Raw genomic sequence first — 20,245 nt, forward strand, 5'->3', positions numbered from 1 at the left:
ATCTCAGACTGGCCAATAAAAAGAAAAGATTAAGATGGGCAAAATAACACAGACACTGGACCGAGGAAGATTGGAAAAAAGTGTTATGGACAGACGAATCGAAGTTTGAGGTGTTCGGATCCCAAAGAAGAACATTTGTGAGATGCAGACCAAATGAAAAGATGCTGGAGGAGTGCCTGATGCCATCTGTCAAGCATGGTGGAGGCAATGTGATGGTCTGGGGGTGCTTTGGTGGTGGTGGTAAAGTGGGAGATTTGTGCAGGGTAAAAGGGATGTTGAAGAAGGAAGGCTATCACTCCATTTTGCAACGCCATGCCATACCCTGTGGACGGCGCTTGATTGGAGCCAATTTCCTCCTACAACAGGACAATGACCCAAAGCACAGCTCCAAACTATGCAATAACTATTTAGGGAAGAAGCAGTCAGCTGGTATTCTGTCTATAATGGAGTGGCCAGCACAGTCACCGGATCTCAACCCTATTGAGATGTTGTGGGAGCAGCTTGACTGTATGGTATGTAAGAAGTGCCCATCTAGCCAATCCAACTTGTGGGAGGTGCTTCAGGAAGCATGGGGTGAAATTTCTTCAGATTACCTCAAGAAATTGACAACTAGAATGCCAAAGGTCTGCAAGGCTGTAATTGCTGCAAATGGAGGATTCTTTGACGAAAGCAAAGTTTGAAGGACACAATTATTATTTCTATTAAAAATCATTATTGCTAACCTTGTCAATGACTACATTTCCTATGCATTTTGCTATATTTCCTATTCAAACTCATTTCATGTATGTTTTTATGGAAAACAAGGACATTTCGAAGTGATCCCAAACTTTTGAACGGTAGTGTATATATAAATACATATATATATATATATATATCTTTAAAAATATATACATTTCCCTTTATTACTTTCCAACCCCACCACCCCTCCCCTAATTGGAGTAAACTAGTGAACAACAACGCTTAGGCCTCTACTTCCAGCTTATAAATACTATAAACATCTTATGGACACAGTCAATTTTACAATAATTCTATTTTGTTTGTTTTTACTTCCGAACTTCCTCTACCCTCAACCTCTCCGATCATTTTCATGATGTCCATCCGGTTTGCTTCTATATGCCATATCTTTCTAACTGTGTTCTTTCACAAAAGCTCTTAACCTATAACCTATATACTTATTATGGACACCGTATGCTTTACATTAGTTATCTCATTGTTGATATGAGTGAAGCCTTGGTGGGGGTCCAAGGATAGGGCCAAGTTTATCATTTTAAAAGGCTAATGGATCATTAGAAAACCCTTTTGCAATTATGTTAGCACAGCTGAAACTGTTGTATTGATTAAATAAGTATCTGGAGCATCAGCAATTGTGGGTTCGATTACAAGCTCAAAATGGCCAGAAACAAATAACTTTCTTCTGAAACTCGTCAGTCTATTCTTGTTCTGAGAAATGAAGGCTATTCCATGTGAGAAATTGCCAAGAAACTGAAGATCTCGTACAATGCTGTGTACTACTCCCTTCACAGAACAGCGCAAACTGGCTCTAACCAGAATAGAAAGAGGAGTGGGAGGCCCCGGCGCACAACTGAGCAAGAGGACAAATACATTTGAGTGTGTAGTTTGAGAAACAGACGCCTCACAGGTCCTCAACTGGCGGCTTCATTAAATAGTACCCGCAAAACCAGTCTCAACGTCAACAGTGAAGAGGTGACTCTGGGATGCTGACCTTCTAGGCCATTGGAACACAGGACTGATGGTTGCTGATAATGGGCCTCTGTATGCCTATGTAGATATTCCATAAAAAATCTGCCGTTTCCAGCTACAATAGCCATTTACATGTCTACACTGTATTTCTGATCAAGTTGATGTTATTTTAATGGACAAAAAAATTGCTTTTCTTTTGAAAGCAAGAACATTTCGAAGTGACCCCAAACTTTTGAACTGTAGTGTATATCCATAAATCAGTGTTCAGTCTATTCATCACTATGTTCACACAACAAAAGCAACCAGTGCACTATTACACCATGTATACTGTAGGTACACACATTGCATTATGAGAATGTTATGTTTGCTGCTGCTTTTGCAAATCCTTATAAGTTTAATTATGGCAGGCCCCTTGAACTGAAAAGAAGGGATAAATTCTCACACGAAATAAAGGCCTCCCGCCATTTTTAACTGGTGATAAACTAGGGCGTATTCATTACGCCGATTCTGTTGCAAAACATTTATCAAACGGAACGAAACGGGGAGGGGCCTACCTGAATTTGTCCCATAAAACATAGTTTCTCTATGTTAACTAACGTTTGTTTTGCTTTATCTTGGCCCAGGTCGCAGTTGTAAATGAGAACTTGTTCTCAACCGGCCTACCTGGTTAAATAAAGGTTAAATAAATAAAATTGGTTCTTAAACGGTTTCCTTAATGAATACGCCCCAACGCGAGGCAGTTGCAATTTGCGCCAGTCCGCCAGCTGTGGCCTTTGTGATTTTATGAGGCGGTGTCCGAGGGCTGTTGATATGAGAGGAAGCTGTGAAGACGCGTCGCTATAGAAACAAGTGCAGGAAGTAGCTGCGGGCGATTTCTGGTAAGTAGTGTTCTCTGCGATCAGGACTGTTTTGATACATATTTTAGGCTTTTATATTACTGAATTGTGGTGCATGTGTTGGTTTTCACATTAGGTCGTTTTGCGGTTGCTGGGCTCATTTTTAGACTTAAGCTAATGTTAACGTTAGCTTGCGACTAGCTTTAGCCAATACGGTCATTACTGTGATTTAGCTACTATCGACGTCGGTTCAAATGTTGCACGGACGGGACGATTGATTCTGGCTTGATACTGCCAACTTGATGTTTGTTAGCAAGCACGCTAACTACGTTAGTTCTATACCTTAACAAGCCATCGAATTTGTTTACCTACTTGTCAAACTATCACTATCATATGCATTTTACTAAAGTAAAGATGTTCGTCATCGAACATGTGGACATCATATGCGCATCTTGATGTTGTGGCCGTTCTCTACCCCCTTCCGCTCATCAGTAATGTCCCGCTCAGTAATCCAGCCCCTGAGTGCAGGGGCCACTGCCCCAGAGGCGTTGTCCCTGCTACACCAGCGCCTCTTGGTGGCAGAGGAGCAGGCAGAGGCTCTAATCAGAGATATGGGCAGTCTGGGAGTGTCTAGAGAGCAGCTCCTGGAGCCCGTGGAGAGGGACACCATCCAGCGTCCCATTAGCCCCCTGAAGATGCACCGTGCCCTAAGAGAGCCCGGAGGAGAAGGGCTACTGTGGCGCCAGTGTGATGGGCTAGTGAGCAGGGTATGTCGCATGGAAAGCCTCCTACAGACCCTCAAGCTCACCACCTTTCGCTTGGAGACTGAGAGAGACCTGGATCCCTCACACTCAGGTAATGGCTTTGACAACCTGAATCAAAACAATGTCACAATAAACACATTAGGGAAGTCTGTAAGTTTCTCTTTTGCTAATGGCTTGTCAACACCAGTCTGTCCCTTTCTGGCTCGATCAGTCTGTCTCTTATTTCCTATCCACATCTGTCCCTCTGTCTGCCTGTGCAGCCCGTCTGAAGGAGCAGCTGTCTGCGCTGCAGCAGGAGAGTGATGAGGAGCAGCGGGTCTCCAGAAGGGAAGTGATGCGGCTGAGGGACCTGCTCCGCCAGGCCTGCCTGGACCGGGATGAGTCCCGGGGGGAGGTGCAGAGACTGGGGGAGGCCCTGGAGGTCGCCACCACCTCAAAGGTACACGGACCCACCACATCCCATCTCTCATCAACACACACAGTCTTTATGTCAGAGTTTACCCACCTTTTATTTACTAATACAACCCTGATGATGAGTATATGGCAAATATAGCCATTTTCTGATATTTAGATAATAACCCTATAAGTTCTGGTACTGTTGTTGCAGATGGATGTGGCTCTGGCTGCAGAGGAGCTGAAGGTGGTCAAAGTCCAAATGAGTGAGAAGCTGCTGCAGGTGCGGTCACTGTAGGGGCATCATGGGACAAGGTGGTGGAGTAGGGGATGTCACATGGGCCATCTGACAGAGAAGGGAGTACATTACTTTTGATCTACCTGTTTACCTAAACAAAACAGCCCTTCAACTCTAATGACCCCTAACTTTTTTTAGCTGAAGGATCAGATGTCCCAGGAGTCTGCTCGGTCTTTTGAGAACGAGAAATCCCACAGTGCACTACTTCAGAGGGTGGAGGAGATGGAGATAGTGGTGGAGATGGAGAGAAGACAGGTAGAGTAGGTGTGAAGTAATACAAGTTGAGGAAAAAAGAGAGAAAGAAAACAGAACCATTGATATCCTGTCCCTCTCTGACCCCAGGCCCAGATAGTGCAGGCAGACTGCCATGCCCTGCGTTCTGATGGACAGGCCACCAGACAGAGACTACAAGAGGAGAAGGACAGAGGCCACAGGCTGCAGGAGCAGTGTGAGCAGCTCAAAGGGCAGGCAGGTCAGCAACACTGCATTGTGGGAGTTTAAGTTTCTCAGGATGTTTTCATATTCTGCTGTACAGTGTGGTCCCATTATTTGATGTGTTAGTGTTCCTGAATCACATAGATTTCATATGGACAATGAAATGGTTGATCTCTTCATCCATTTACAGAGGTGAAAGATTCCCTTGTTTTGGAGTTGACAGGTGAACTAAAAGTAAGTGCCAGCACTTTGTTCCTCTAGTATTGCTCCTCTATAACCCTGTGATATCAATCAACTGTGTTGAGTGTGTGTACCGGAATGTGTATTGTGTATGCAGAGTGTGTGTTAATTCGTGTGTATTGTGTATGCAGAGTGCGTGTTAATTCGTGTGTATTGTGTATGCAGAGTGCGTGTTAATTAGTGTGTATTGTGTATGCAGAGTGTGTGTTAATTAGTGTGTATTGTGTATGCAGAGTGCGTGTTAATTCGTGTGTATTGTGTATGCAGAGTGCGTGTTAATTAGTGTGTATTGTGTATGCAGAGTGCGTGTTAATTAGTGTGTATTGTGTATGCAGAGTGCGTGTTAATTAGTGTGTATTGTGTATGCAGAGTGCGTGTTAATTAGTGTGTGTTGTGTATGCAGAGTGCGTGTTAATTAGTGTTTATTGTGTATGCAGAGTGCGTGTTAATTAGTGTGTATTGTGTATGCAGAGTGCGTGTTAATTAGTGTGTATTGTGTATGCAGAGTGCGTGTTAATTAGTGTGTATTGTGTATGCAGAGTGCGTGTTAATTAGTGTGTATTGTGTATGCAGAGTGCGTGTTAATTAGTGTGTATTGTGTAGTGTTAATTAGTGTGTATTGTGTATGCAGAGTGCGTGTTAATTAGTGTGTATTGTGTATGCAGAGTGCGTGTTAATTAGTGTGTATTGTGTATGCAGAGTGCACGGCTAGCCCTGCAGAGGCAGCAGCAAGAGAACAGCAGGTTACTGAGAGATGGAGGAGATCTGAGGACTGCAGCTGACAAAGTCCAAGTCAGTGGCCCACCTCAGAATATACATACTATACATTAAAGACCATTATTGTCACGTTCGTTCAATGACGGGTCAGACCAAGGCGCAGCGTGATATGCGTACATGTTTATTCAACTTAATAAACAAGAAACGAAACGTGAAGTCCTAAGGTAGACGCACAACAAACCTTAACCGGAACAAGATCCCACAACTCAACAGTGCCAATAGGCTGCCTAAGTATGATCCCCAATCAGAGACAACGAGCGACAGCTGCCTCTGATTGGGAACCACACCGGCCAACATAGATCTAAACATACTAGAATGACAACCATAGAATATACACACACAGAATATACACACCCTGACTCAACATATACGAGTCCCCTGAGTCAGGGCGTGACAATTATTTGTATTTGTATTTATTATGGATCCCCTTGGCAGCAGCCACTCTTCCTGGGGTCCAGCAAAATTAAGGCAGTTATACATTTTTAAAAACATTACAATACATTCACAACAGATTTCACAACATATTAAGTGTGCGCCCTCAGGCCCCTACTCTACTACCACATATCTACAACACAAAATCCATGTGTACGTGTGTATAGTGTGTATGTTATCATGTGTTTGTATGCATGTGTCTGTGCCTATGTTTGTGTTGCTTCACAGTCCCCGCTGTTCAATAAGGTATATTTTTATCTGTTTTTTAAATCAAATTTGACTGCTTGCATGAGTTACTTGATGTGGAATAGAGTTCCATGTAGTCATGGCTCTATGTAGTACTGTGCACCTCCCATAGTCTGTTCTGGCCTCTGGTGGCATGTCTTGTGGGGTATGCATGGGCGTCCGAGCTGTGTGCCAGTAGTTCAAACAGACAGCTCGGTGCATTCAACATGTCAATACCTCTCACAAATACAAGTAGTGACGAAGTCAATCTCTCCTCCAATTGTTGAATACTTATTTCTTATTGGCTTGAAGGGCATTCTAGAGCGTGCATTATTTCCCAATAACGCACAGTATATTTGCACGGTAGAATTCAATGGCTGTAGTTCATTCTTACATGTTCTATGTTTGAGCTGCTTTTGAAAGCAAAAGTCGAATTGAAAACATTATTGGCGTTGTTGAATCCGATTTTCATAATGGCAATCTAGGACTGATGGTTTGGTTAGCTAGCTAAACTAGCAAGTCTGTTTGGTTACCATGGCAACTACTATAGCTATCTAGTAAACTTTCTAGCTATTTCAGTGGATGTTGAACACATTTCTACTGGCAAATTAACACATTTCTAGCAGTAATGTGGTAAATTATAGCCATGGTATAAAAGGGATAATCAACTTGGGACTCTATGCATTCTCTGGAAAATAATGCAACTCTGTGAACACACCTTCCACGTCGTTCATTATTTTCCATAGAATGCGTAGCCCCTCGTTGACTATCGCTTATTTATTTAACAATAGATTGCTGTATATTTCTAAGACCATGTGTTTACCACTGTCGTGGTAATTAGTCTAATCAAAGGAGAGACTTTTAGATTTCTTCAAAACCATCAAACTTTATTAATAATTACTGCAGTAATGGAGCGTTAACGGTCACCCAATGGTGTAGAGTTAAGGCCCAAATAAGCAGGGTTAGGTTACAACTCTTTATAGTCTTTCTGAGTCCTCGTGACATAGAACAGATTTGTGAAATTATACAAAGGTACATTGTGCTCTCATGCAACAGATAGCGAGATTTACATGGCGCCAAATATCTGTCTATAGGTCATTTACTACTTGTTTATACAGAAATACTAATGCAGCATGGGACACTAGGTCCTTCCCTGAATTGATGAAGTCCAGTGTTGGTTAATAGCCTGGAGGGAGGGTTCTCCTCACCCTGGCAGTCCAGTGTTGGTTAATAACCTGGAGGGAGGGTTCTCCTCACCCTGGCAGTCCAGTGTTGGTTAATAACCTGGAGGGAGGGTTCTCCTCACCCTGGCAGTCCAGTGTTGGTTAATAACCTGGAGGGAGGGTTCTCCTCACCCTGGCAGTCCAGTGTTGGTTAATAACCTGGAGGGAGGGTTCTCCTCACCCTGGCAGTCCAGTGTTGGTTAATAACCTGGAGGGAGGGTTCTCCTCACCCTGGCAGTCCAGTGTTCGTTAATAACCTGGAGGGAGGGTTCTCCTCACCCTGGCAGTCCAGTGTTCGTTAATAACCTGGAGGGAGGGTTCTCCTCACCCTGGCAGTCCAGTGTTGGTTAATAACCTGGAGGGAGGGTTCTCCTCACCCTGGCAGTCCAGTGTTCGTTAATAACCTGGAGGGAGGGTTCTCCTCACCCTGGCAGACAGACCAGCATTTCACGCAGACACTACTCATGGATTGGAATGTTGTCTTATCACCAAGCCATCGTAAATATACTGCAGCGTTAAGCCTCAGAGGCTCCTCTCGGAAGAACAGACATTGTGAAAGTACTAATGTATAGAAATACATTATAATATAAAAGTAATGTGATCAACATAATGTTGTAATTCTACCACGCCACTTAATCATGTATAGATCTCAGGAATAAATGGTGACATTTTGCTCTCTCATTCCCTGTCACAGGCGTTTAACAACCAGTTGGATAGTCAGTGCTCTGAGTTGAGTTCTGCCCTACGTTCTCTTACTGTGGAGAAATCCAAGCTACAGACTGAACACCAGGCTAGCATTAAGGTACTGCCTCTAGCCCTCTTCACACACACACACACACACACACACTAGTACAGGCTACATGTTATTCTGTTCCTGTGTCTCTCTCAGGCAGAGAGGAGTCGTGTGGCCAAGCAGCTGCAGGAGCAAGACCTCCTGCTGGATGCAGCCAGACGCAACATCCAGGCAGAACTGCAGGGGGCGCTATCAGCTAAAGTTAAATTGCAGATGGAACTGTGGGTGCTAAAGCTAACTGCTAATACTCATAGGCATGAATAGGATCTCAATGATAATGCTAGCCACACACATCCACCAACAACAGCCCCTGTCTTTCTGCTCCACAGGGAGACTCTGAAGGTTGACCATGCCCAACTTCTGCAGAGTTCCACGGTTGCCCAAGAGACAGTTGTCACTCAGCGGGAGCTGTTGGAGTGTACCATTGAGAGGCTGCGGGGGGATCTGAACTCTGCTGTAAAGGAAAGGGAGGTTGTGAGGACAGACAGGGACAGTGCAAAGACTGAGGTGCAGCTGCCATCTCACTTAGAAAATACATAGCCTAAGAGTACAAGGTTGTTAAAGCTTAACTGTGCTTTGCATTGTCTCTTTTTATAGTGTCTGTGGATGTCCTTAAATGTTATGCCCCTATCTCTCTGTCTTTGGGTCATAGATGTGCATTGTGGTCACCAAGCTAGAGGGTGAGAGGAGTGCTTTGGAAACACAACTCACTAAAGTCAAGGTACTGTACTGCCAATGATCTCTGATGATCGCTGACAGCGATTGACTGATCTCAGACCTGTATGTAAAGGACCGCCGCATTCACAGTGAACACACTTCTTGTCCGAATCCGACCATAGCTTCCTTAACTGTCCACTTTGCATCCTGTGTGATTGACAGCTAGAGGCAGGCACTCTGAGCTCCACCTTGCAGAAGCAGGAGGAAGAGAACAGGAGGCTCATGGGAAAGCTGGCTGCCATGGAGCATCAGCAGGTGAGAGATTCATTCAGTATCTAGAGATTGGCGTCACATCACTTTAAATCTGTCCATCCATAGTGAATGTGTGTTTGTATGTAACATACTTTCTCCATTATTTTCTTTCTCCATCCTGAACGTTAACTCTCAACGCGTGGTGTCCTCTTTACCCAGAATGCTCAGCAGCAGGTGGAACAGATGCTGAAGGAGTTGACGGACAGTAAGAACAACCTGGCCTATGAGAAAGGGAAGCTACAGGTAAGGAGTTTACACTAAAACCAGTGGTGGAAAAAGTACCCAATTGTCATACTTGAGTAAAAGTAAAGATACCTTAATAGAAAATGACTCAAGTAAAAGTGAAAGTCACCCAGTAAAATACTACTGGAGTAGAAGTCTAAAAGTATTTGATTTTAAATATACTAAGTATCAATAGCAAATGTAATTGCTCAAATATATTTCAGTATCAAAAGTAAAAGCATAAATATTTTCAAATTCCTTATATTAAGCAAACCCGACGGTACGGTTTTCTTGTTTTTTTAAATTTACGGATAGCCAGGGGCACACTTCAACACTCAGACATAATTTACAAACAAAGCATGTATGTTTAGTGAGTCCGCGAGATCAGAGGCAGTAGGGATGACCAGGGATGTTCTCTTGATAAGTGCATGAATTGGACCATTTTCCTGTCCTGCTAAGCATTCAAAATGTAACGAGTACTTTTGCGTGTCAGGGAAAATGAATGGAGTAAAAAGTACATTATTTTCTTTAGGAATGTAGTGGAGGAAAAGTAGTCAAAAATAGAAATAGTAAAGTACAGATACCCCCAAAAATGACTTAAATAGTACTTTAAAGTATACACCACTGACTAAAACACACCGGCCATACCTCTTAATACAGTGGGGAAAAAAAGTATTTAGTCAGCCACCAATTGTGCAAGTTCTCCCACTTAAAAAGATGAGAGAGGCCTGTAATTTTCATCATAGGTACACGTCAACTATGACAGACAAAATGAGAAAAAAAAATCCAGAAAATCACATTGTAGGATTTTTAATGAATTTATTTGCAAATTATGGTGGAAAATAAGTATTTGGTCAATAACAAAAGTTTCTCAATACTTTGTTATATACCCTTTGTTGGCAATGACACAGGTCAAACGTTTTCTGTAAGTCTTCACAAGGTTTTCACACACTGTTGCTGGTATTTTGGCCCATTCCTCCATGCAGATCTCCTCTAGAGCAGTGATGTTTTGGGGCTGTCGCTGGGCAACACAGACTTTCAACTCCCTCCAAAGATTTTCTATGGGGTTGAGATCAGGAGACTGGCTAGGCCACTCCAGGACCTTGAAATGCTTCTTACGAAGCCACTCCTTCATTGCCCGGGCGGTGTGTTTGGGATCATTGTCATGCTGAAAGACCCAGCCATGTTTCATCTTCAATGCCCTTGCTGATGGAAGGAGGTTTTCACTCAAAATCTCACGATACATGGCCCCATTCATTCGTTCCTTTACACGGATCAGTCGTCCTGGTCCCTTTGCAGAAAAACAGCCCCAAAGCATGATGTTTCCACCCCCATACTTCACAGTAGGTATGGTGTTATTTGGATGCAACTCAGCATTCTTTGTCCTCCAAACACGACGAGTTGAGTTTTTACCAAAAAGTTATATTTTGGTTTCATCTGACCATATGACATTCTCCCAATCCTCTTCTGGATCATCCAAATGCACTCTAGCAAACTTCAGACAGGCCTGGACATGTACTGGCTTAAGCAGGCGGACACGTCTTGCACTGCAGGATTTGAGTCCCTGGCGGCGTAGTGTGTTACTGATGGTAGGCTTTGTTACTTTGGTCCCAGCTCTCTGCAGGTCATTCACTAGGTCCCCCCGTGTGGTTCTGGGATTTTTGCTCACCGTTCTTGTGATAATTTTGACCCTACGGGGTGAGATCTTGCGTGGAGCCCCAGATCGAGGGAGATTATCAGTGGTCTTGTATGTCTTCCATTTCCTAATAATTGCTCCCACAGTTGATTTCTTCAAACCAAGCTGCTTACCTATTGCAGATTCAGTCTTCCCAGCCTGGTGCAGGTCTACAATTTTGTTTCTGGTGTCCTTTGTCAGCTCTTTGGTCTTGGCCATAGTGGAGTTTGGAGTGTGACTGTTTGAGGTTGTGGACAGGTGTCTTTTATACTGATAACAAGTTCAAACAGATGCCATTAATACAGGTAACGAGTGGAGGACAGAGGAGCCTCTTAACGAAGAAGTTACAGGTATGTGAGAGCCAGAAATCTTGCTTGTTTGTAGGTGACCAAATACTTATTTTCCACCATCATTTGCAAATAAATTCATTAAAAATCCTACAATGTGATTTTCTGGATTTTTTTTTCTCAATTTGTCTTTCATAGTTGACATGTACCTATGATGAAAATTACAGGCCTCTCTCATATTTTTAAGTGGGAGAACTTGCACAAATAGTGGCTGACTAAATACTTTTTTTCCCCACTGTATGTGTGTGTTCATGTATCCTCATGTTGAAGTGTATTTCCTCCTAATGCTCTTCCTCTCAACCAGACCAGGGTAGATCAACTTCAGGAGGAGCTGCAAGCTTTAAGGGACAACCATGTAGAAAGTGTCCAACAATGCAAGCTGAGCTCTGTGTTTGTGAACAAGTACACACAGGTACACACACTCATGGTAGTAATGTATTCATGTGGTAATGTAGTAATGTGTTCATATGTCAAAAACAAGGCGACTCCCTAACATACACCTGTCTACTCCCATACAGGTCAGCTCTGAAATTAGCACCCCGAAGACAACCTGTCTTAAACTGGAGGCTCAGCTCAGACAGGCCCAGGCTGCAGTCCAGGTGAAGGAGTGGGAGGTGGCGTCGGCGGTGGCAGCCAGAGACGAGGCTCTGAGGGACAGCCAGGCCCTGAGGGGACAACTGGACAAACTGCAGGAGCAGCACAGGGACAAGGTCAGAGGGCTAGTAAAATGGTTACCCAACCTGGGTCCTGGAGAGCTACAGGGTGTCTGCAGGCTTTTGTTCCAGCCCAGCACAAACCCACCTGATTCTGCTCTGTGTGTTTGTCCTGTAGCTGTGTGAGCTGGAGGGCTGGCTGGGTGTGTCTCGTCAGGGTGGGGGCAGTGTGGCTCAGACCCTGGAGAACGTTTTGGCCTCCCACTCCCGTCTGCAACACAACACTGAGACGGTACAGAAGGAGCTGGGGAGACGAGAGCAGGAGCTGGCCTTACTCAGGAGAGACAGGTAGGTGTGTGTCTGTGTTGTGCATGTACAGTTGAAGTCGGAAGTTTACATACACTTAGGTTGGAGTCATTAAAACCCGTTAGTCAACCACTCCACAAATGTATTGTTAACAAACTATAGTTTTGGCAAGTCGGTTAGGACATCTAGTTTGTGCATGACACAAGCAATTTTTCCAACAATTGTTTACAGACAGATTATTTAACTTATAATTCACTGTATCACAATTCCAGTGGGTCAGAAGTTTACATACACTAAGTTGACTGTGCCTTTAAACAGCTTGGAAAATTCCAGAAAATGATGTCATGGCTTTAGAAGCTTCTGATAGGCTAATTGACATCATTTGAGTCAATTGGAGGTGTACCTGTGGATGTATTTCAAGGCCTACCTTCAAATGTAGTGCATCTTTGCTTGACATCATGGGAAAATCAAAAGAAATCAGCCAAAACCTCAGAAAAACAATTGTAGACATCCACAAGTCTGGTTCATCCTTGGGAGCAATTTCCAAACGCCTTAAGGTACCACGTTCATCTGTACAAACAATAGTACGCAAGTATAAACACCATGGGACCACGCATCCGTCATACCGCTCAGGAAGGAGACGCGTTCTGTCTCCTAGAGATGAACGTACTTTGGTGCGAAAAGTGCAAATCAATCCCAGAACAACAGCAAAGGACCTTGTGAAGATGCTGGAGGAAACGGGTACAAAAGTATCTATATCCATAGTAAAATGAGTCCTATATCGACATAACCTGAAAGGCCGCTCAGCAAGGAAGAAGCCACTGCTCCAAAACCGCCATAAAAAAGCCAGACTACGGTTTGCAACTGCACATTGGGACAAAGATCGTACTTTTTGGGGAAATGTCCTCTGGTCTGATGAAACAAAAATAGAACGGTTTGGCCATAATGACCATTGTTATGTTTGGAGGAAAAAGGGAGTAGCTTGCAAGCCGAAGAACACCATCCCAACCGTGAAGCACGGGGGTGGTAGCATCATGCTGTGGGGGTGCTTTGCTGCAGGAGGGACTGGTGCACTTCACAAAATAGATGGCATCATGAGGAAGGAAAATTATGTGGATATATTGAAGCAACATCTCGAAGACATCAGTCAGGAAGTTAAAGCTTGGTCGCAAATGGATCTTCCAAATGGACAATGACCCCAAGCATACTTCCAAAGTTGTGGCAAAATGGCTTAAGGACAACCAAGTCAAGGTATTGGAGTGGCCATCACAAAGCCCTGACCTCAATCCTATAGAAAATGTGTGGGCAGAACTGAAAAAGCATGTGTGCGAGCAAGGAGGCCTACAAACCTGACTCAGTTACACCAGCTCTATCAGGAGGAATGGGTTTATTGTGGGAAGCTTGTGGAAGGCTACCTGAAACGTTTGACCCAAGTTAAACTATTTAAAGGCAATGCTACCAAATACTAATTGAGTGTATGTAAACTTCTGACCCACTGGGAATGTGATGAAAGAAATAAAAGCTGAAATAAATCATTCTCTCTACTATTATTCTGACATTTCAAATTCTTAAAAGAAAGTGGTGATCCTAACTGACCTAAGGCAGGGAAATTTTACTAGGATTAAATGTCAGGAATTGTGAAAAACTGAGTTTAAATGTATTTGGCTAAGGTATATGTAAACTTCCGACTTCAACTGTATGTGGGTGTATGTTTGAGCAACCCATGTGTTTGCCAGACTGCAGGGTCAGAGAGAGATTCAGAGGCTACAGGCAGAGGTGGAGAAGCTCCAAGATATCATGGCAACAACTAATGCCAAGAAAAACAAAATGGTAACTACTTCATTAATGAGTTATAAACACACATTCACGCATATACCCACAAACAGCTTTTAGCTTTTAGTAGTAATAGTAGTTTACAAAGATATGTTTGATTGTCTAGCTGGAGCCCTTGCGTAAGGCCCTGGATGTGGCAAGGCAGGACAACAAGAAACTAGCCCAAAGTTTAGAGCAGGCTGTGTTGGCCAACAGCACTCTGCAGTCCAACCTGGACGGAGCCAGAGACCAACACCAGAGCACCAACACACAGAGGTAACTAACTGGGACTAATGTGGATAGTGGGAGTTTATTTTAGTGTGGTTTAATATGTGAAAGCGTACATGGTTACTTTGCATGAATGTGACATTCATGTCTACATTTTGCATGTGTATCAGAGAGGCGGAGCTGGCTGAGGCCAGGGCAGAGATTGGTCGATGGTCAGAGCATCTGGAATCTATGAAGCTTCAGATGAGGAAAGAGAGGGACTCATTGAAGAGGTTGTCACAGAGAGAAATCTCAGAGGTACTGCACTCTCTCACACACTCCATTGCTTCTGTCCATCATCAGTCAGAACTCTAAATATCACCCTGCCTCTTTCCTCATCCCTCTTTATTACTCTCTTTCCCTTCTGTTTGTGTCTCTCTCTTCAGTTGAGAAAGGCTCTTGAGGACTTGTCATCTAGGTCAGGTGACCTCTCCAGGGCCAATCTGGAGCTGCGGGAGAAGACGACTGAGTTGGAGAAAGTGGTGTCCAATCAGAAAGCCCGTCTCAGAGATCAGAAGACGCAGCTCAAGCAACACCTGGATAATAGAGCCACTCTGGGCAACTCTCAGAAAATAAAAGTATCTACAGTGCTGTCTACTATATCAAATCAAAGTGTATTGGTCGCATACACATTTTTGCAGATGTTATAGCGGGTGCAGCGAAATGCTTATGTTACTAGCTCCTAACAATGCAGTAAAATGTCAAACAAGTACACAAATAATAATAATAATAATAATACAAATAATAAAAAGACTACAATAAATCTTGAAATGTCTAACTAGAAATGTTCTGAGCAAATAATGTAAGAATTAACACACACACAAAATAATAAAAAATAATGCAAAGTTAGCTAGGAGCTAGAAACAGGGTGGCCGTGTCTGTTGGTGCCATTTTGTGGACAAGCACCTGCTAATCCAGATGATGTCCTCTTTTTGTCACTCATGTTCTCCTCCCTCTGCTCTCAGGACATGGAGGGAGAACTAAAGAGCCTCAAGACCTTGAAGGATCAGTATCAGAAGAAGAACTATGAGCAGGTAGGACACCTCACACACACTTTATACACCTGTGGATGTTTACAGGATGGCATACATCAGTCACCATTGTCCTGTCTGTTTCCAGAGTGAGTTGATCCAGCAGTTCCGGTCCGAGACCTTATCCCTCCAGCGGGAGCTACGGCGCCTGTCCTCCAGCCAGGAGGGAGAGCTAGAGGCTGAGAGGGAACTGAGACACGTCATGCAAGACAAGTGTCAGGTTAGCAGGGGTTACGTATCTCCGTTTGTCATAAGCTAGCCTCGCTTAACTCAATGTTTTTAAATGGCTTAATTTAATCTCCTTTACTTCTTGACTTTGACGGCGTATTGAGTCAGACATGTTTGTTTTAAAGTCTGCATATGTGTGTTTCTGTATTTGTTTGTCCTAGCAGAGGCTGGAGGAGAGCATCAAAAAGCTGCAGGAGGCCAAAGACGAGACAGAGCAGAAAATGAAAGAGGTCAGCCTGGAGTCACAGCAGGTAAGACTCCCTCCGCCACCCGGAGTCACAGCAGGTAAGACTCCCTCCACCACCCGGAGTCACAGCAGTTAAGACTCCCTCCACCACCCGGAGTCACAGCAGGTAAGACTCCCTCCGCCACCCGGAGTCACAGCAGGTAAGACTCCCTCCACCACCCGAAGTCACAGCAGGTAAGACTCCCTCCACCACCCGGAGTCACAGCAGGTAAGACTCCCTCCGCCACCCGGAGTCACAGCAGGTAAGACTCCCTCCGCCACCCGGAGTCACAGCAGGTAAGACTCCCTCCTCCACCCAAAGTCACAGCAGGTAAGACTCCCTCCACCACCCGGAGTCACAGCAGGTAAGACTCCCTCCACCACCCGGAGTCACAGCAGGTAAGACTCCCTCCACCACCCGAAGTCAAGACAATCTTATTTGTTCTGCTCCCTTATCTTCTCTTGCTTGGTCATTAATTATCTCACTCTGTATCTCCCAGTCTGTTGCCTGTTAACCGTGTGCACCTAAATAGCCCCTGACGGGTTAGTAAAGTTGAACTGAATTGGAATTCTCCTGACATTATGCTTGTCCACACAATCAGATATCAGAGAACCTAGAGGAAGCTCACAGTTGGTTCCGGTCCAAGTTTGACAGCCTGAAGAGTGATGGAGAGCCAAACAGGTCTATGGGGGACGAGGAACCACAAGAGAATGGACACCATACCCCGGGGAGCAGTAAAGGGGGTGCACACAGTTCATCATGCAAACGCAACAGAAAGGTGCTTTTCTCTCATATCACTTCATCAACTCTCACTAATAATGCCATGAGTCTGCAGTCCTCTCAGCTTCTATGCATTCTTTGTTTGGTGTTTCAATGGTACCTCTTTAACACAGTTCTCCCAAAGTGACTCCATTAAACTCAATGAAAGAGACTCTAGGATGCTAGGGAGTGCTAAAATCACTGAGTGAAAAGTATGTCTTAACTGCCTGAGAAATTCAGAGAATTGTCCAATCCGTAGGAGTAAGAATTACAGCTATTCATTAACTTATCAAATATTTAAGTCCTCACACCCTCTGAGAAAACCTCTTAGCTCTAAAAGCACTATCGAGCTGAGAATTTTATTGGTTGCAGGCACAGACTATTCAAATTTTTCAGGGAAGGAGATTTCTAATTTAAAAAAAATTCTCATTGTAGTGGAGATTTAAAGCCCTCCACCAAAGTTAACAAAGACGTGCAGAACTATAGCTGGAAAAACATATCATCAGGGTTTGAACCATCCAATTTAATATTTTTGAATTATGGCCACGACTTTGCCCTGAGTATTTTTGTAAGCACACACCTTATTGAAAGCACTTGGTGGGAATTTTAACACCAGTTCTATGATCCAAATAACTTTATCAGACACTTTATGAAAATGGCCTGAGGTGTTTGTCTCAATGGGTTTAATTCTGTGTCTTGTCAAAGAGAGTGGTGTTGTCTTACAGACGGTTACCCAACGGCTATGGGGATGTGTACCTGAAAAGGGGATGAGAGTGGTTCCGGACGTAGACTCTCTATAAGTTCTCAATTTTATTCTTGTCATGTTCCAGACTCGGTGTGATAGCAGGCTTCCAGAACCTCCAGAGTGGGAGAGATGGAGAGCCACCATGCAACGCTGGGAGACCAAGAGAGAGCTGGCTCGCATTGCAAGTGGATACAAACCTGGTGGGACACATGTGTTAACACACGGACACACACAACAAGACACGCATACTGTATAGTGCATACACACACAACAAGACACGCATACTGTATAGTGCATACACACACACAAGCACTGGACCAAGGCACATCGAGAAACCAGCCCCTCACACAGTGATCCCATTTATTTATCCAAAACATTGAACACCAAGAAATATGAGAGAGCAGTAGCAGCCACATGTATGAGATAACAGCCACATATACAGTGAGGGGAAAAAAGTATTTGATCCCCTGCTGATTTTGTAAGTTTGCCCACTGACAAAGACGTGATCAGTCTATAATTTTAATGGTAGGTTGATTTGAACAGTGAGAGACAGAATAACAACAGAAAAATCCAGAAAAACGCATGTCAAAAATGTTATAAATTGATTAGCATTTTAATGAGGGAAATAAGTATTTGACCCCTCTGCAAAACATGACTTAGTACTTGGTGGCAAAACCCTTGTTGGCAATCACAGAGGTCACACGTTTCTTGTAGTTGGCCACCAGGTTTGCACACATCTCAGGAGGGATTTTGTCCCACTCCTCTTTGCAGATCTTCTCCAAGTCATTAAGGTTTCGAGGCTGATGTTTGGCAACTCGAACCTTCAGCTCCCTCCACAGATTTTCTATGGGATTAAGGTCTGGAGACTGGCTAGGCCACTCCAGGACCTTAATGTGCTTCTTCTTGAGCCACTCCTTTGTCGCCTTGGCCGTGTGGTTTGGGTCATTGTCATGCTGGAATACCCATCCACGACCCATTTTCAATGCCCTGGCTGAAGGAAGGAGGTTCTCACCCAAGATTTGATGGTACATGGCGCCATCCATTGTCCCTTTGATGTGGTGAAGTTGTCCTGTCCCCTTAGCAGAAAAACACCCCCAAAGCATAATGTTTCCACCTCCATGTTTGACGGTGGGGATGGTGTTCTTGGGGTCATAGGCAGCATTCCTCCTCCTCCAAACACGGCGAGTTAAGTTGATGCCAAAGAGCTCCATTTTGGTCTCATCTGACCACAACACTTTCACCCAGTTCTCCTCTGAATCATTCAGATGTTCATTGGCAAACTTCAGACGGGCCTGTATATGTGCTTTCTTGAGCATGGGGACCTTGCGGGCGCTGCAGGATTTCAGTCCTTCTTGGTGACTATGGTCCCAGCTGCCTTGAGATCATTGACAAGATCCTCCCGTGTAGTTCTGGGCTGATTCCTCACCGTTCTCATGATCATTGCAACTCCACGAGGTGAGATCTTGCATGGAGCCCCAGGCCGAGGGAGATTGACAGTTATTTTGTGTTTCTTCCATTTGCGAATAATCGCACCAACTGTTGCCACCTTCTCACCAAGCTACTTGCCGATGGTCTTGTACCCCATTCCAGCCTTGTGTAGGTCTACAATCTTGTCCCTGACATCCTTGGAGAGCTCTTTGGTCTTGGCCATGGTGGAGAGTTTGGAATCTGATTGATTGATTGATTGCTTCTGTGGACAGGTGTCTTTTATACAGGTAACAAACTGAGATTAGGAGCACTCCCTTTAAGAGTGTGCTCCTAATCTCAGCTCATTACCTGTATAAAAGACACCTGGGAGCCAGAAATCTTTCTGATTGAGAGGGGGTCAAATACTTATTTCCGTCATTAAAATGCAAATCAATTTATAACATTTTTGACATGCGTTTTTCAGTTTTTTTGTTGTTGTTATTCTGTCTCTCACTGTTCAAATAAACCTACCATTAAAATTATAGACTGATCATTTCTTTGTCAGTGGGCAAACGTACAAAAATAGCAGGGGATCAAATACTTTTTTCCCTCACTGTATGAGATAGCAGCTGAATGCTGAGAACTGTGTGTGATGTCATCCTTTTATCTCAGTCTGAACTGTGTAAAGTTGGTTTTGAACATGCTGTTTTCAGAATAAGAACTGTACAATTATAACTTATACAAAGATTGTTCTTATTTTTAGATTCTTTATACAAAATTATAATATATTTCTTAATATCACTGTGTACAAATGATTTTCTCTGACTTGACTGGATTTAAAGTTTTGTATGTACATAATGTAGATGATTTGTTATGACCGTGGAATGTCAATCATATTGATCCTTCCTTGGCTTCCACAGCTTCTTGGCTGTGCAGACCAGGCCAGGGGCATTCAGAGTTCATCAGAGAGAGTATGTGCTGCATCAAGGAAGGCCCTGGAGTTAACATAATCCAATAGGAAGGGCTCTGAGTCCATAATGTCCAATAGAAATGGCTCTCAGTTGAAGTTGTCCAATAGGATGGATGACGTTGTTCAACAGGTTCATGCTTCCATCTTTAGAAACACAATCTTCATGCTAAAGAATCCATACTCTGGGGTGTGACATTTAGACATGGGGTTGTGGGGAGATTGGAGTCTCCGGTGGATCGAGAAGCATAGTTCACCATGATGTACACTAAGGTGTGAGTGGAGGGGTTAAGGGTTCAGACAGACTAGTCCATGATGTTCCATCACTATTCTTTGTCACTTTGGCCACTGGACACACTTAGCTACAAATCCTGAGCAAAAGGTCACTATGGATTCAACACTAAAAAAAAAGGGACCTTCAAAACCGTACAAACACACACACACTCACAGTAACACCATTCCAATAGTGTCCACAAGGCAAAGACCAGACAAGAAACAACAGTCAAGACGAAC

General features: G+C 43.8%; 1 protein-coding gene across 1 annotated transcript; it reads left to right on the top strand.

Moving 5' to 3' along the window:
- Positions 1-2,980: 2,980 nt before the first annotated feature.
- ccdc150 (coiled-coil domain containing 150) lies at positions 2,981-17,794 on the top strand (the record flags this gene model as incomplete). The annotated part of the gene is made up of 25 exons (XM_084142432.1): positions 2,981-3,392; positions 3,562-3,740; positions 3,909-3,977; positions 4,131-4,247; positions 4,335-4,464; positions 4,618-4,661; positions 5,367-5,459; positions 8,019-8,126; positions 8,214-8,338; positions 8,447-8,624; positions 8,770-8,838; positions 8,997-9,089; positions 9,246-9,329; positions 11,635-11,742; positions 11,849-12,040; positions 12,162-12,331; positions 14,026-14,119; positions 14,229-14,377; positions 14,500-14,626; positions 14,755-14,946; positions 15,334-15,402; positions 15,488-15,619; positions 15,792-15,878; positions 16,456-16,632; positions 17,444-17,794. The coding sequence occupies 25 exons, from the start codon at positions 2,981-2,983 to the stop codon at positions 17,612-17,614; spliced, it is 3,369 nt and encodes a 1,122-aa protein (XP_083998558.1). The 3' UTR covers positions 17,615-17,794.
- Positions 17,795-20,245: the final 2,451 nt, after the last annotated feature.

This window comes from Coregonus lavaretus (assembly GCF_964263955.1).
Source record: "Coregonus lavaretus genome assembly, chromosome: 26".
Taxonomy (NCBI): Eukaryota; Metazoa; Chordata; class Actinopteri; order Salmoniformes; family Salmonidae; genus Coregonus; species Coregonus lavaretus.